Raw genomic sequence first — 16469 nt, forward strand, 5'->3', positions numbered from 1 at the left:
ACAATTATGCACAAATCACTTGAACTGTGAAAGGTTTTTTTTTTTATCATAGCTCCATGACATCACTATTGAGGGACTGGGGGAAGGAGGTCTGGATGTATTGCTTTGGTGTGTGATGGGGGGGGGGGGGTGTGACCATGCATGTATATATATATAATTGACATCAAGAAAGTGTATACAGGCACTTTTCTTAGGCAGATCTGTTAGTACATTTTGTAATTCACATGTTATACATTGTCACAAAGAATTCTAGTACTTGCATGTCTTAAATGTGTTATACATTCTCTTTTTATTTGTTGTATGTACAATGTAAGCGAGTAGTACAGATAAAATGATTTAAATGTCATTCCTTGTTTAGTGATGTTATTCATATGTGCGAGTGCTCATATATTGAACTGTGTGTGTTCATACAATGTAGGATGTTAGGAGAATGATCAGTAACTTACATCCATCCATATGAAAATATGTCCCATATTTCTGAATAGAGGCAAGAATCAGAGACTTCAAAATCCAGCCTCCATTTACCTGGCAGTGAGCAGACTTTCGTTCTGATTGGTCGGAATGTCCAGCAGTGGCGCTACAGCGTGAATGCAAACCCACTGGATGATGTCGTACAGCCCCCGAACCTCACCAATCCAAAAAGTAAGACATTCTTATAAGGGAGCTTCCCTCATTGGCCAAAACAAACAGGAGTACCTTTGAATTTCCTAAAACCAAGTCAATCAAAGCCATAGATTACCAGGTGAGGTCCGTCAATATTGAGAAATATCAGTTGGTGTGAATTTCTTGAACTCATATCTTCTTGGTGTCAAGAAGAGTCCTCAAGCCGTCTTGGAATTAAGACTGTAACATTGTTGTCACTGAAGCTTTTATCTATTTGGGTCACAATTGCTGCAGTTTGTATTTTGTTAGTACCTTCTTGATTGACCGTGTTATTTTTTATTACACTACATCCCTTCTATGTCCTCATCAGAATCACAAGACAATACATTTTTTGGAAAAAGAAATCAGATTTCTTGCATTTCACACACAGACGAACTGGATATTGAATAATCAAATGCAGTTTCAGTGAAGAGACCATAATTGAAAATTATAAAGTGTATGTATCAATATTTCATGCAATAATTAGGATAGTCATACCAATTGTCATGATAATGATGGTGTTGATGGTGATAGTGATGATGATGATGATGATGATGGTGGTGACGATAAGGATGATGGTGATGGTGATGGTGATGATGATGGTGATGGTGATGGTGATGGTGATGGTGATGGTGATGGTGATGATGGTCATGATGTGGATGATGATGATGATGATGATAATGATGATCATGATCATGATCATGATGCTAATAGTGGTGATAATATTGGAGGTGATCATAATGACAGTGATGGTGATGATATGTTAATCGTGCTCTCCATCTGACCAGGTCAGAAAAGCCTGCAGCAGTTTGACCCCCTTGACCTGAGCTGTGGGGTCAGTGAGAAGGGTCTGCTACCCTCCTGGCTGACTGGTCTCAAACAGCATCCTCAGTCACTCCGCCTCATAGTGCCACGTCAACGCCTCCTCTTGCTCCAAGCCTCCAACAAACAGGTTAGTTCTACCATCAGTCTCCCAAACTCTCCCCCTTTTCAATCTGTGAGCTTCTTCTTTTGTACTCTAAATTTTAGTCTTAAATTCCCAGTTTGGTAAGACAGAAAATTTAGGGTAATGAGAGTAACATTCCTGCTTTCACCTCCCCTCAGAGAGGTCAAGACTTCTCTGGTGCTGACAAAGGGTGTCCGTGATACCCTTGTTGGTGGGACAGGTGTAAACCTTTGCGCAGGGGTAGGCAGGGATATTGAAATACTGAATTCTGATTAACTAGGGCTTGTCATTCGTGGTAGACAGGTCATCTAAAGGAATGAAAACCTTGAAACCAAAGAATGTTTGATATTAACACCCTTTTGCGGGAGTCTATGCCCAGTTATACAATGTACATATTCTTTTTTGTATTCCCTTGTTCCAAATGCACAGATACCATTGCCAGTGGTACAATGTACAATGTACTATAGCCCATCTTTGAACTATCATGGATGAGATGGTTTGCTACATGACATTGTATAACATGCATTTCCCATAGACACCTGCCTGAGTATAGACCGATTCAATTTCGATGACCTATTCACCTACCGCCGCTAGCGGCGCTATAGCGGCCGCCATAACTGGGGGCCAACGGGGCTTCCCAGCGAGCTAGCTACCCATCAGCGAGTTGCACTTGCAGCTCAGCAGCCTAGCGTACCCATCGCGCATAGTTAGCCGAGCGCGAGCGCTGCGCCGCGGCCGGCGACCGCTGGCGCCGCGCTAATATTGTGATTGTTTACTCACTGTGTGGAAAAGTCATTCAGCGGCTTTTAATGCCATTCTGTTGGACAATTTGAGTGATTCAGACATATAGCACATAAAGCACTGGCTGCCGCTGGCACCCTTGACATGCACGCACGGCGCTTGCCGACCCGGCCTGTTTGGCCCCCAGTTATGGCGTCGCCTTAAGAGGGCGCACTTCCATGAACAGTCGCTTGAATCGGTCTATACTCAGGACTTGTTTGCAATGGGTTAGTAGAGCAGTTACATTATCATCATGTCTAGAAATAAACAAATGAGAAGTCAGAATAGATTAATTTCTAAATGGGGTATATATTGTCATGTCTTGCACAGATACAATGTACACGTGCGTGATGTATGTGGAGTTTGAAATGATATCAAGAAGACCTGTGTCAGATCAGTTAAATATACAGTGTGCTATGGATATAACAAGTTGTGCATTGTAGATACATTCATTAGGAGAGTCACTCTGAACACTACACACATTAGTTGAATAGTCCATTGAAATATAGGTCAATGATGTTTCATATCAAACAATCTAGTAAATGCTAGAAATATTGAATGCACTTTTTTTCTGCTATTTTATGCATGTGCTATGTTTCTCTGCCGTTTTACACTGAGATCCTCACTTCTTATGAATGTGCATATCCCGCCAACAATCTACCCCTTATCTGTCCCAGGTGAAAGTGTTCGTCTACAACTGGTCCAACGACAAGCTGAGTGCCCTGGACAAGCTCTTCCAGCGCCTGGTCAAGTGGCACAACGCGAGGGCGCACTTCCTGGACTGCCTCGTCAGCCAGAAGATGGGCTTGTACCAGCACTGCCGCTTTGGTGCCCACCAGGTGAGATAAACAGGCATCACCGCAGATTCTCAAAAGAAGGTGTTTATGTATAGTTTCAACATTTATGAGATTACAGACTTGTGGAATTAACAGTATGTACAGTATCTGGATGCAGCGCTGGGCATCAACATTTCTACCATGGACTTGTGCAGAATGTCAACCTTTCTACTGTGTGTGGAGTTTGAAAATAAACTAAGATAATTGATGTAACTAAGATGATGTATACTCCAGAAAAAAAGAATATTTTTGATTTTATAAAAAAGTTTGTGAAATTATTCTTATGGACCTACTCAGTACATTATTTTGCATTTATGTACAGGTAGGATAGTGGCCTCAACTTTCTTGTCAATACATTAATCTTCTTCATACAATTTGCAATGTGACATTGTGATGCTCTTTGCTGTGTACTTTTATATTGTTTGTGTTAGAATACAAAGAATTAATTTTGATTGCTGGCTGATCACACAGAGTGACAACCCCTTCTCGCGTTCCCTGGAAGCAATTGATAGCCTGGTGAAACAGACAAGCCTTCCTTCGAGGGAGTTTGGGTCCCGCCCCCAGGGGTCCTCGTCACGCCCCTCCCACTTGCGGCGACTCCACCCCGCCCTGCCCCCGTTTGACGAGACGCTGCAGAACGTGAGGCCTCGGCACCCGCTGCAGAGCTCCCCCTATCGGCTCCTCAATGACCCCGTCCTCCGGAACGGCGCCCAGTTTGCCACTGTCTGCAGGAACACACGCAAAGGTCAGAGGTCAATCCTACGTGTACCAAAATCTGAGAAATGTTATGAAAGGCCACCTGATCAGAAAGAAATTCAGTGAATTAGAGATTGTGCTTTACTTTTGTGACGATACAAAAGAAGACAACATGTGTATGCAAGTGACTTTCCAACAAGAAAATCTCTTCAAAGACTAGCTTAGTCAACTGTATTACAAGCTATTTTCTTGTTGTTTAATCAAAATACTATTCTTTTAATAGCATAGGAATAAAGACTACACCCACAGTACACAACCCATCCTTTTTGGAGAATTTCAGCATGGCTGCCTCTCTGTGGCACACACCTACTAAATCTATTCAACCAGAGTTTAACCCGTTGAGGATGGACTGATTTTGCTATAACTTGCATTTCTCATAGACACCTGCCCGAGTATTCTCGGGACTCGTCTTCAACAGGTTAACAATCACTATCCAAGATTAACAATCACCATCCAATGGGTAGAAAGGAATGTTGTTGATAGAATGTTTTGCTCAAGGACACGAGTGCCATGGCAATCCTTGAACCTGGACCTCCTCACTGAAAGCAACATGTTCTTTCATTAAAACCATGACAATGACACTTCCATATTGTTCTTTAGCTTGATTAGGAGATACTACATTTGAAGTGACCTGTATCTGTGACAGTCTTCAAATTGTATATTAACTACTAGTACTGTAAAAGTGAGAATGTTTGCCTTATGACATTTTTTTGAACATTTTATGAGACTAGAAACAAGCAGAAAAATAACAGCATGCCAATGTTCCTGCTTGTTTTATGTAATGCCATTTGATGTTTTTGATTCTGGAAAAACAAAAACAAATTAAAATTTGTCTTTTCCAGCTGAGCGTGAAAAATTATTGACAAGAACATTTTTCACTTTTACAGTAGTCGATGCACCAAACAGCAGAAAGCATTGATGCATCTTTTAGTGTATTGTTTCTATACTCAGGTGGCATATGTCACTCCCATATCACTATATTACTACTGGCATAAGTAGTAGAACAAGTTACTGATGAGTTTTCTGTTTGATGGTGTGGTAGGTCCACAGTGACTCATCAAGAATTGTATTGTGTGTCATGTTGCCTTCCATAGAGCTGGAAGTCCAGAAGGATTTGGAGAACCTGTATGTGGCCTGGCAGAAGAGGGGACAGCTCTCCAGACAACCTATTAGTGTGAGTTTGTGCAGCTTGAGGAATAGTCTTATCATATTGAGGGGGGGGGGGGGGGTGCTATTTCCTTAGTCCCACATGTTACCTTTTGTGTACTTTAAAAAAAAAATATTCTTTTAATTGGCATGTGTACTTGGTATGTACATGTCTGTTTGCATGCATAAAATTAGACTGGATAGAACATCCCTAAACATGATGCACAGTGATATCAATATGGATGAATATTTGATGTGATACTTAAACTGCCATGACCATTTAACTGCAATTGATTGATGCTTCATTGCACCAATAGCCATATTACACACTCAGCTTCCAATGGGCTGCAGTCATCTCACAAATTTGGGGCCTATTTGATATAGGTAATGATGTGTATTTAAATCAAAGCACTGGAAATAAACTCTCTTGAAGCTAAAAGTACCTTTCACCGATCATTAGTTTTCTTCCTCTGGTGAATGATGATCCTGCAGAAGAAATAGCCCTAATAATGTTTGAGATTGTGCAGTGCTTTGATTCAAATATAAATATCGTTGTATTATTTGACTGGCTGAATGAGAAGAACCTACATCAGTTTATTTGATATAGGTGTTGCAATCTTTGGTAAGGCAAAATGTCTTTGAATGTTTCTTCATCAGATATATGGCGCTAAACAAATGCTGTACATCATCATCATCATCATCATCATTATCATCATCGTCAATGTTTGCAGTAACCACACGACAGCATCATAAATACTCAAAGCTGATCACTTGTTTTTCACAATCCATGTGAGCAGTAGCTCTGAAATTCACATGTAAAAAACAGACTGAGTCAAACCATCGGCTGTCTTCCATTCATGAGATCTTCTTCCTGTCACCGTACCTTTCACAGGAAGACACTTTGGAGTTCTTGAAGCAGCGCTCCCGGGTGGTCCACTACTGTGCCACGCCCTTGCTTTTCGACCCCCGGTGGAGGGACCACGTCCTCGCCTCCTCGGACGGCACCAAGTGCGTGTCCAGCCGGCCGGCCGGACTGACCAGCGAGGCTCCGTGGCACAACGACCTCAAGAACAGCATGGTGTCACAGTACAAGCATTTCTTGCAGCGCCTTGGCTTTAACACCGTGGAGACACAGCCCCAGGGAAGACCAAGGTATGAACCCCCTGGTTGAATTATAACTGTGTGTGATTATCATTATTATTATTATTATTATTATTGTCATCATCATTATTATTATTATCATCATCATTATTATTATAATTGTTATTATTTTTATTATTGTCATTATCATCATTGTTATTGTTGTTATTATTATTATCATTATTATTATTATCATTCTCATCATTATTATCATTATCATTATCATTATCATTATCATTATCATTATCATTATCATTATTGTTATTATCAGTATTATTATTATAAATCATTATCATTACCATTATCATTATTATTATCATCATTATCATTATCATTATTATTAGTATCATTATTATTATTATTGTTATCATTATTGTTTATCTATTTGGCATTTCAACATGAAATACAAACAGAAAATCATATCACATGATATAAAAATTGTGGCGATGCAGCAAGTACAGGTACATGTGTACCCTATATTGCACATATTTCATGGGGCTTTTATTTTTGCAAATTTCGCAAGTTGGGTGCTGTTCAAAAATTGAACAACACATGAGAATATTACCTCTGATCCCGACATGATTTTTGACATATGTTTCCCCCAATGCTACCATATGTTTTCATAATTTCCCTGTGCTTTTGGTTTCTGTTTTGCTGCTGCTGCTCTCGTTGGGCTTGCTCAGATCCTCCCACATCCGTCCAGGAGGCCCCGAGGTGCCCAAGTTTGGGAGATTGATGCTAAGGACCTCCCAGCCGGGGGCTGAAGGTCACCTTCAGATCACTGTGCCAGGAGGCATCATTCTCATTGAGCTGTCATTCAGGGTGAGAGCTCCTTGGGGCACTATTATTCTTCAACCAGCGCTGGCGATTTTAAAAAGATCCAGTATATAGCGATGATTTCACAGCTGTGTGTGGTACATGTACGTTGTGTATATGAATATGATGCAGCCACATGTACAATGTATGTATACTGATAGATACAACGTTAGATAAATAGATAGATAGATAGATAGATAGAAAGATAGATAGATAGATAGATGTAGATAGATAGATAGAAAGATAGATAGATAGATAGATGTAGATAGATAGATAGATAGATAGATAGATAGATAGAAAGATAGATAGATAGATAGATAGATAGATAGATAGATAGATAGATAGATATGTTGCTTCTGTAAAGCTTTGACATTTGTCTTTAGAAAGTTCCAGCCAGTTGTTCTATGATTACATGTTTTTCTGTAAACTGTGGGATTATATATATCACTGAAAACCTGTGATATACAAAACTGTGTATTATGATATGGTGTTATATGATTTCTGTATTTCCAGCACACCTACTTCTGCGTGAAGCTTTACGCCTTTGAGAGTTCCAGAGTCCCAGCAGGAAAGACTATCAATGCTCAGGTGTGTAGCGTACTCTAGTATGAATGACTCTGATCATTTTTTTTCTTTGCATTAGTATGCAAATGATGCTCAGATCCGAGTATGTCAGTAGGAACTGTGTATGTGAGGTAACTATGGAATTGTTCAACCATTGTGGACATAGATGAGTTTTCATAGCAATGACATACACACTTCCTCCCAACACCCGAAATATATGTGCATCATCTGTTATATAGAAGGGTGGAATTTGTTTCCCAAAAAATAATTTTTGTTTTCAATCATGCATCTGGTAATAACTGATACATGGCAAAATAACTGGATGCATGGCTAGCCATCTCTTGCTACGTACAGCTGTATGCGAACTCTTGCCAAGTGTGCAATAGTACGGCTAAGTTATAGTTCTCAGAAGGGCTCAAAGTTCATTGTCCACCATTTTACTTCCAATTATCAAATTACGACAAAGGGCTCTACCAAGAAACGTGTCTGGCTGACTTGATTTGCCAGGAGAATGCGTTTTGGAGTATTTTGAGATCAAAAGTGTGAAATAATCAAAGTGGGTGTACCCGTCTTTTATTCCTGAATTGCCCCCCCCCCCTTCCAGAAGTGGGTAGGAAGAGCATGACTCGTAAGTGATGATCAAAATGTGCCCAAGTACAATGTAGCAGTATTGAATCACATGCAAGTAACATGCTGCGCATGCGATTTACTCACTCGATGGATACTGCCCAGGCCCAATATATTGTAGTTGGCATAATCAATATTTAAACATCACATAGCAACCACGATTGAGAATGCTCTGCGATTGCAATGCTTCCAGCTTACAGTACTTTGTGGGGTAATACAATGTAGTTTGTTACCCAACTGAAATTGTGTTATCACATGGTTATATCACACATTTCTCTTGCGTATGACTCTATTTTAGAGCAAAAAATTGACAGTTAATGCAGTCATATGGAAACAGAGTTTAACCTTTAATCTACTGCCTTTTGGAAACCTAGTGAGTTGTGTACAGGCTCTAGGGGTATTTGAGAATCTTGTAAGGGAAGGGTTAACCCCATTGCTCTCCCTCCTCCCTCCCACCTGTAAACTGCAGCTGGCCAACCTGTTCACCAATGACTGTGACAAGTACAAGGACCTGATCCACCTGCACTCCTTTGCCTATGACTTCCACCTTCGTACCATCCAGGTCTACCTGGCAGACCCAGACATGGGCTTCCAGTCCCACTACCATGTCTCCTCGTTTCTGGCCAGCTTCGTCAAGTTCTACGCTCACCCGCCCAACTTCAGGCAGAACTGCATCAAGAAAGGTGAGGTTGTGGTTGACAGGTTCTACCTAGGGGGACAAGTCAGTGCTAATAGTAAAGTGTGGTTGCATGCTGAATGTGTGTTGATTGCAGCAGAAGCTGTAAATTTATCATAAATTTGCTTTTCCATTCCCGATCCCAAGAGTTGCCAATTGCCAGATCTTTTTCTGTTATGTAGTTGTTGTTTTTTTCAGTGTTTTTTTTTTGTGTTAGGCGTCAGGGAATTAAGTCACTGCAGTTCTGCTCGCGTTCTGAACGCGTTCTGAACGGGGTACTTAAATGAAACAAAAGGCGCGTTACCTTCCGTTCCGCTGGAAAACTAACGGAAATTTCGCTATTGTTTGCGGAACGGGCAAGAACAAAGTCATTACCGATTTAGTGAGGACGGGTTCTTGAACGTTCCACGAAAAGATCGTGCGCTATTGTTCGCGAATCCACTAAAGAAATTGCGATTCTACTCCTCCAAAACGCGCTTTTGAACGATCTATCCACAGTGTACACACAATAAGAGAATGCTCTTGCGTTCTACAGTGCTTGCGTACCTTGAAATTGCGAATGGGAAATGAACTCTCCATCGTATTTGAGGCTATGGTGCTTGTGTTGTGGTACAATAAGAATGAAAAGGCGGAAATTAGGATGGGGTTATCGAGCGTTCCACGGAAAGCACATCACTGACATGCTCTATTTGACCGCGTATTCCTTAAAATTATGACATGAAACTTACCTCCCTTCCGTGTTTGACGCTATCTTCATGAAATACTACTATCGGATTTGGCAAGAAAGAATTCTTGATCGTAACAAATAAAATTCACGTGCCATTATCAGAGCAGACCTCGAAAATTAGCCGTCGATGCTCTTGGCCGTGATGCCCCCAGAATGTGGCAGAAAACGATATTCTCTAGGCCATACAATTTACACCTGCCCCTTTTCTTCTTGACGTCGCTCCCCTGTGATCAAAGACGTGCCATTTTTCTTTTTGTCGTTAGTGTGCCTCTTTAATTCATTTGTTTTGGGGTTCTGTGGTGACAAAAACCAGGGCACACACACACACACACACACAAAAAAAAAAAAAAAATGACGGATGTTTTATTGTACTTTTGGAAATGAACAGCGTAAATGTCAGATATTTGATTTTGTGTTCGAAAATGAATAAGGATAACATTCGGCTCCGAAAGATGCTGAAATAAATGTCGAATGTTTGCTTTGACGTTCGGAAATAAATGATAATGATATTCAACTCCGTATGATGATGAAATAAATGCCGGATGTTTGTTTTTGCGTTTGAAAGTAAATAGCAATAACATTCAGCTCCGGAAGATGCTGAAGTAAATATCAAATGATCCCTTTGACGTTCGGAAATGAATAACAATAGTATTCAACTCCATACGATGATTAAATAAATGTCGGATGTTTGCTTTTACTTTCGAAAGTAAATAGCAATAACATTCGGCTCCGGAAGATGCTAAAATAATGTCAGATGATTGCTTTTACGTTCGGAAGTGAATTGCAGTATTTATTCTGCTCCATACGGGCTATACGATACTAAAATGACTGTCAGATGTTTGCTTTTATATTTCGAAATGAATAACAGTAACATTCAGCTGCGTTCGATGGTGATATCAATGTATGATTTTGACTTAACATTTGGAAATGAAATAGCTAATATTCAACTCCGTACGATGATAAAATAAATGCCGGATGTTTGCCTGTTTGTTTGAAAGTAAACAGCAATGACATTCGGCTCCGAAGGATGCCAAGATAAATGTCAGATGATTGTTTTATTCTTTTAACGTTTGGAATTGAATGGGAGTAACATTCTGCTCCATGCGATGCTAAAATAAATGTCGGATATTTGCTATAAAATTTCAAAATGAATAATAGTAACATTTAGCTGCGTTTTATATGGTTAGCTAAGTGTCTGATCTCTGCCTTGACCTTCAAAAATGAAAAACAGTATACATTCGGTTAAGTACATTGCTAAAATAATTGTCAGATGATTCATTTCACTTTCGGAAGTGGACAGCAGTAATATTCGGCTCCGTATACGATAATAAAATAAATGTCGGATGTTTGCTTTTACATTCGAAAATGATAAACGGTAACATTTGGCTCCGTAAGTTGATTAAATACTAATAAACGTTGGATATTTTTTTTTCTACAATCAGAAATGAAAAATGGTTCTTCAGGGGTCGCGCTTAACTTTTTAACTAGCCAGGCAGATCAGTTAGATTCAATTTTGGCTAGTCCGCAAAATTTTTGACTGGCCAACAGTCCGTCTTGTTTTTTAATCGCATGACTAATGTCACTTTGGGGAGGGCCCCAAGTAATACGACATTTCAATTACTGTATTATATATCATATTCATTATCATTACTTCATTATCATCATTCATCATCACTACGTTTTGTAACTGTTTTGTGACAGGTTGAATTGTCTTCCGGGTCAGGGGCAAGACATACAGCCTACAGGCCTCGGAAATGTTGATGTTTATTTATGAACGCACGCACACCGTAATCACACCAACACATTCACAAGAAGTGAAGAACAGGTCGATTATTCATTCTTTTTTTATTCTCCAAACAAACGTTTCAGTAGTGACAAATACAGGCCTAATTAATGGTCGATTCGTTCTAAGCTAAGCATTTTTTGAGGCACCATCATAAACCAGGGTGCTACACAACTTTTTTTAATCACTTGCCCGATCGGGCAAGCAGATTTGCAAATTCGTGTAAAGCACTTGCCCGAACAGGCAAAAAAAAAAATCAGAAAATATAAAAATTAAAAAAAAATCACTTGCATGTCAAGGTTTTAATGGAAAAAAAGAAAGAAAGTGAAGTTGATAAACAGCGGAGGTTGAGAAAAAGAGAGAAATAGCATATTTGAGGCCAATTATCAGGGTTTCATTTTTCAGGAGGACTATTACCACGCTCCTTACGCCTTGTCAGGAACACTAAAATAGGTGTAGCATTCTTTTTTTTTCACATAATGGTACTTCAATATTTAAAAATGCTTCTGGTAATTGGTTATTCCATCTCCCCTCTACCTGACTCCTTTCACTGTGTAGTTGTACTCATTTCACTCTGATCTTTCCACGCCTTGGCCTCGATCCCATTGGAAAAAAAAGAAGAAAAAACAATGAGAAAACACACACACACACAACACACACACACACACGCACACACAACAAAAACCTCTTCCCTACACCTTTCTGATTTCCGTGTTTCTGTCAGGTGAAAGAATAAAACAACAGCAGATGTTGATTGAAACTTGACACCCATTCATGCCAGCCAGGCCAGGCTGCCATGTAACTTCAAAGCACATTCCGACAGCTGGCTGGCAAAACCACATGGCAGAATTTGCGCGCGTTTGTAGATTGCTGGATTGGGTGGAGCTAGGGCCTGGGAACAGGCAAGGGTGTTTACATAGTCTGTGAGTTATCAAAAGCAGACCTTCTGAACAATTGAAACGTCATGATACTTTTGGACTGAAAGGGAAAAAAAAAAAGACGAGTTTAGTATCATAAATTTTTACATAGTCACGCAAAAAGATTAATATACACTCATGTCATGACAAGAAATGAATCAATATTCCAAGACAAAAACAAAGCAGCCTCGGGTACCTAACGGTGACATCGAGACGCCATGCATTCACCATGCACGTTTGGGAGCAACATGTTGGAGTTGGCAGGGGGAGGGGTGATCCTGGAGTGTGTGAAAATTTCCCGACACCCAGGGAGGTGATAGAATCTCTTCCCACTGTCTAACCGGATAGTGAATTTGTCTCGGCATACGAGACCTTTCATATATTTCTGTGATTTAGTTTTTAATCGAGTGATTAATCAATCCCTTCCTACAGTTCAGTAAACATTTAAAATACTCGATCAAGCACACTATTATAATTTAAAGTGTAATCGACTGTTCGATATTTCTACTATGGGTCAAAAGAAGGGCCAGAGAACCATGTGTTGCTTATAGAATCATGATCTTTGCGATGATTCCTTGAACTCAACTCACGAGCTAGTTCTTCGATCAATATTTCCAGGCTATATTTACACGCTGTTTATTCCAGTGCGCGCATTCTTTCGTCTGGCACCTGGTTTTGTGGAAATTTCCACAAGTTTCTCGTAAGACCAGAGACTGCATACACAATCTCTTCGCTTGTATTTACTGTCGTGTTTTCCCCCTTTGCTGGTAATGAGCATTTAGATTTAACTTTACGAAGGTTGCAATCTAGCATGTGGTTCTTGTTGTGAGGTGTATGTATTTTTTTTTGTCATCATTCATGGCCGGAGGGGAAAGAAGAAGTATGCTCAGCAATCTGTCTTTTACACCAGCATCAGTAATTATCATCACCATCACTCAGATCATTCGGCCCTTTTCCTATAACATTCAGAAACATGACCAACATGCCACTCGAGATAATTCACTACCAGCACTAACCGTGGTACTTACGTGTTGAAAAGGCACACAGTTTTGCTGTAGATTGCTACTGAAAAATAGTAAGAAAGTCGTAGTTTTGCCGTGGTTCTTCGTGTTCGTGCCTTAGTGTTGAATACGTTGTTGTTAAGAAGTGAAAGAGGCGTAGATAATGTAAAGTGGTTGTAGATCAGGGGTGGATTAGTGAGGATTAAATCGTAGGAAAGTCGTAGTTTTGCCACAGCACAAAATACGACTTCCGCATCTCCGCTCTCGCGACCGAGAACGCCGTCTTTTGTTATGCAGTGTGAAAATCGGACAATAGACCACTAGCTATTCACGGCGATAATCCGTCTTTTGATACCACTTATATTTTCCTCCAGGGCAGTTCCCTCAAAACTATGACTTTTTCTACGAACAGCCAACTGCTATTTTATGACTTAATTATCGGCTTAAATCATTCTGGACCACTAGTATTGTTCTAGCCATCAATGCATCGGCAGGTAAAATCCATTCGCGCACACAATGTGGCTTCGTTATCGCGGCTAGCTAGTACTAGCTCTCAGCTTCTTACTAATCGTGGCCGCGCCTCAAACGAGTAAGAAATGGGGCCAAGTTCGAGCAAATCTGATGGAGAAGAATAGATTTCTTTTTGCGGTCGTATACCTACAGTTCAAGCTCATCTGGTCAGCTAAACGAGCTGGTACAACTGGTAATTGTATTAGTATACCGCAACCGTTTGTACAGTCGATCGAAGTACAGACTGCATACATAGCGCGCCGCTGATGCACCTGATAAATTACTACTGTAGTACCGTAATCGATGGTCCGTCGTATACACACGGTGCGCACGTGTGACATGACAGTCCATTTTTTCCTCTTCGTGTGGACGTGTCAAGGCAACAACGCACGTTGTGCATCCATAAACGGGGGTACATGTACTAGTAGTCACGTGAGAATTCAGCGGTGGTCGAAGCTCACCCAGGGAAACATAAGGCACGTGAGAAGTCTGACTGGCAAAACTTCAAGATCTTATAAAGATCGCGATGTTAAACTTCTCGATCTTTTGCCAGTCTGATCGTGCCTATTTTGTATACACTGCATTCCATGTATAAATAATCGAAGTCCTAGGGATTGGCAATTTCATAAAAAGTATAACGACATTTCGTCTTATCGAACGAATACAGTTCTGAGTATGTTAAAAAAAAAGACGGCAACGATACGCATGATGCGTAATTCAATGCTTAGTACACAATGTAATATTTGGTCATATCAAATACGCTGCACTGGATGAAAAAGCAATTTGAAACCGATTTCAAACAGAGTATAGTTTGTACTTTCATGCTTAGTTTGGAAAAAAATATATAAAAAAGTGATGGTTAAGGAATGTGTTTAAAGGCCTGATTCGTTATTCCAAAGTTCGTCGATTACGAACGTTTACGAACGTTCATTATTCCCGACTTTATTTCGGAGGATCATTCCGAAGATTCGATATTCCCAGGATTCGTAATTCAAAAGGTTGCGTGGTTAATCCGAAAATGAAATAAGGTTCTGCAAGGCGTAACTTTGCTATAGAAACGGATACGATGATTTAGATTTGTAATTTCAAAATTGTGTCAGTGTACTCTTCTCTTTTTTCACTTTTGGATTCACGAATCTTAATTTATATTCCTATCGGCGAATCTTCGGAATAACGAAGATTCTTATCATTTTCGGATTAAGAAACCTGATTTCATTTTCGCAGTGATGAACCATATACGAATAACGAACCTTCGGACAAACGCCATAAAATAATGTTCGTGATAACGAGCCCTAATATTCACTTTCGATTAATGCAATGCAAGTTATCCACGGAGAAAAGTGAACGAATATAAATAACAAGCGTTCGCTCATGTAGTCTCTGTGAATTTCTTCTTGTACAATGTAGGAAAGCGAGGAGTGGCATCTCATTGGAACGGAGCATGTTTCTTTTGTTCTTTGCCAATGACGCTCGGAAATGACTTTATTTCAACAAGAATTTTGCTGTAACCGTGTACTTACAAAAGTGTTCCTAATAATTTTACACCATTGTTTTTAATGTCGACAAATTTGGCAACTTTAACTATGAATTACTTCATTATCGCAAAATATCGTCATATTACCCTCTCCGTTGCAACAGGAGTGAACGTCACACGCTTAAACATGCACACTATAAAATTTTTTACACACACTATACATTATTATAGATGCAATCGAAATGTAAAAGCAGCCACCGATTGTCCCGCGGTTATTTCCACGTTTTCTTATACAATCCAAGATTAGCAAAATGATTCCCCCCAGACATCTTTGACACTTACTTTCTCCCTTTTTTTCTTTTTTTTCTCTCTTTTTTTTCTCGAGATCTTATATGCGACTTCTATGATGCGGTTATCCCCTTATCAGTGACGAGTAAACCGTTTAATATACTTCATTTTTTTCTTCAAACGCACGGTTTTAACAGCTCCATAACTATAATAGACGAGTTTGGAATATGTCGACTATTATTTTTAAGAGACACGCGTGCGAGATATGATTTCTACCAGTCGTATAGCGCGAGGGGCAAACAGTCTATGATTTTAATCATTCGAAAATGTGTATCTTGTCGGGCACAAATCTATATGGGTCCAGTGGAAAATGAGAGAATGTGTTTTTAATTCATGTTTGCCTGTATACATTGTCATTTCATCTCTATATCCCCTTCAAGTTTAGTTCCAACTGGATTTTGAGAACATTTTGCTGTCTCCTGAGTCATGAAGTCAGTTTTCTGAATATTATTCATCAAAGTATAATATCAAATATTTTCATAAACAATTCATGTCGTCGATGAATAACATAGTCGGAAAAGCTTACTTATCATAAAAGAGGGATTCCTTATAATGGATTTTTTCCAATTTTATAGGAAAACACTATCATCTCTGTGAGAAAATTTTAGAGCTGTGTGTCCTCTTTGGTCTGTGCAGCTGGGGTGTAGACGGAGTGGCAACTCTTCGTAATTCGGACAAACACGATGCATATTCAATGCATTTTTATACCATATAAGATGTCCAACATTCATAGGCTACGCTTCAAATGAAGTCCTGCCCGACAACACTCTGTGAGACGAA

At 39.8% G+C, this 16469-nt stretch overlaps 1 protein-coding gene across 1 annotated transcript in view; it reads left to right on the plus strand.

Annotated features, from left to right (window-relative positions):
* Nucleotides 1-16469, plus strand: part of LOC139742644 (KICSTOR complex protein SZT2-like) — a 118267-nt gene that overhangs the window by 91487 nt on the left and 10311 nt on the right. The window contains exons 56-64 of the mRNA XM_071653170.1: nucleotides 486-642; nucleotides 1431-1594; nucleotides 3046-3207; nucleotides 3676-3949; nucleotides 5055-5159; nucleotides 6003-6258; nucleotides 6930-7068; nucleotides 7576-7650; nucleotides 8723-8936. Of these exons, the coding sequence (XP_071509271.1) occupies nucleotides 486-642; nucleotides 1431-1594; nucleotides 3046-3207; nucleotides 3676-3949; nucleotides 5055-5159; nucleotides 6003-6258; nucleotides 6930-7068; nucleotides 7576-7650; nucleotides 8723-8936 (1546 nt within the window). The remainder of the gene's footprint in view (nucleotides 1-485; nucleotides 643-1430; nucleotides 1595-3045; nucleotides 3208-3675; nucleotides 3950-5054; nucleotides 5160-6002; nucleotides 6259-6929; nucleotides 7069-7575; nucleotides 7651-8722; nucleotides 8937-16469) is intronic.

This window comes from Diadema antillarum, unplaced genomic scaffold, assembly GCF_040938485.1.
Source record: "Diadema antillarum isolate AM-2024a unplaced genomic scaffold, OU_Dant_1.0 seq00001011_RagTag, whole genome shotgun sequence".
NCBI lineage: Eukaryota > Metazoa > Echinodermata > Echinoidea > Diadematoida > Diadematidae > Diadema > Diadema antillarum.